General features: G+C 62.2%; 1 protein-coding gene across 1 annotated transcript in view; it reads right to left on the bottom strand.

Annotated features, from left to right (window-relative positions):
• The window catches only part of NCOR2 (nuclear receptor corepressor 2), a 160,842-nt gene that overhangs the window by 100,212 nt on the left and 58,880 nt on the right, over positions 1–1,750 (bottom strand). The window contains 2 exon segments of the mRNA XM_007448653.1: positions 353–446; positions 1,518–1,690. Coding sequence (XP_007448715.1) covers positions 353–446; positions 1,518–1,690 — 267 coding nt within the window.

The raw sequence follows: 1,750 nt of genomic DNA, 5'->3' as shown, positions 1-1,750 counted from the left end.
GGGGGGGGGGGGGGGGGGGGGGGGGGGGGCGGGGGCACTTATCCCGTTTCCTCCCCGCTGTGGCATCGTGGATGGGGCCCTTCCCGGCCACGTCCTACCAGGGGGCCTCCTCTTCTCCACAGCCCCAGGAAGGCCCCTCTCCCCGCTTGTCCTTCAGGCTGGGGATGGGCAATGTCTACTCCCCTGGTGCCCCACTATCCCACCTTGGCTCTGCCCGCACTTCAGTAACAAGCCCCTTGATTTCAAGCATCCAGGTGAATTCTGCTTCCTGCTGGGAGCTTCTCCCCGCGCAGGGGACACGAGGGGACGCGCAGGGGTGGAGCCGAGGTCAGGGTCAAGGCCGTGGACTTACCTCCTGCTCCGAGAGGCCATCGATGATCTCGGACACCTCGTGCTCACTGCGGGCGGCTGACATGGAGAGCCCGCTGCCCCGCTGGCCCACCCTGCTGGAGACCGAAGGGACACGCTCAGGATCGACCCCTCGACAGCCAGGGACACACGGCCGGCACAGCGGCACAGACCCGAGCCCACAGGTTCCCCAGAGGTGGCGTGTGGGCAGTGAGGAGCGGCCAGGCCTCACACCCAGAGAGACAGCCCCGAGCCCAGGGGTCCAGGGGAGGGCATGGAGCCCCCAGACTCACCCAGAAATGCCAGAACCCTTTTTCTCTCCTAAGATGCCCACCAAAAGGCCAGCCACACAGATCCACAGACAAAGCCCAGCTCTGCCTCTTCGGACCTGTCCCTCAATGTCTCCCCCTGTACCACGGGGATAAGGTGGCACGGGGATAAGGTGGCACGTGGCTCCCAGGACTGGAGGAGGCATTCGGTGAGATACGCACCGTGAGTGTCCAGTAAAGAGTGAAATCCAGCATCCCTGCTCATGGCCCACCACCTTATCTGTGACAACAGATGTCACAGCCGCATGTCACCGAGCACCTACTCTGCGCTGGGCACTCCTACGCAGGACCCCACCCCATCCTCACGGCCGCCACGTGAGACCAGCAACCTTCTCCTTTGATCCACACCAGGGATCTCAAACTCAGCTGCCTTCAGGGGCTGCATAAATGAACGAAGCTGGGAGGCACCAGCCTGTGGCACTCGGGAAGAAGAACTCACTCCACCAAAATGGATTTAAGCTTCTTTCAATTAAGTATTAAGGCCGGGCAGGCACCAAGTGACACATCCAAGGGCTTGATGCAGCCCCCCGGGCTGCCAGTTTAACACGCTGCTGTGCCTTCTGTTTCCCACCGGCCAGGGCGCCTCTGTGGACAGTGCCTCTAGCTGACCCAGGCCCTGGGAGGCAGGAAAGGAGGGAGGGAGGGAGGGAGGGAGAGAGAGGGAAAAGAGAAAAAGGGAGGGAGGAAGATAGAAAACCTTGAACAACTTACAATTTCTACAGTTCCTATTGTTTAAGGGCATAGAGCTAAAAGCTCAAGAAGCATCCAAGCCTGTGGCAAGCATCCAAGGAGGGAGGGGAGGGGAGGGGGAGGGAGGGGGGCCCAGCCCCCGCTGCTCACCTCTGCATGCGCTCCTGCAGCTCCCGCTGCTTGCGGATCTCGGGGAACTGCTTCTCGTAGTACTCGCGCACCTTGCTCTCCTTGGCCCGCCGCCGGGGGTTGTTCTCAATGCGCTCCACCTTTTTCTCCCAGGCCTCCATGAGCTGGTCATAGCGCTGGCAGAACTTCTGCTCCTGGGGGTGCGGGGGAGCCCTGCGGCAGCCGCTCCTCCCGCATCCAACACCCAGCCCCTC

The sequence above is a fragment of the Lipotes vexillifer genome, unplaced genomic scaffold (assembly GCF_000442215.2).
Source record: "Lipotes vexillifer unplaced genomic scaffold, Lipotes_vexillifer_v1.1 scaffold21, whole genome shotgun sequence".
NCBI classification, from domain to species: domain Eukaryota; kingdom Metazoa; phylum Chordata; class Mammalia; order Artiodactyla; family Lipotidae; genus Lipotes; species Lipotes vexillifer.
Note: the sequence above shows the minus strand (reverse complement) of the source record. Positions and strands in the feature narration are given on the sequence as shown.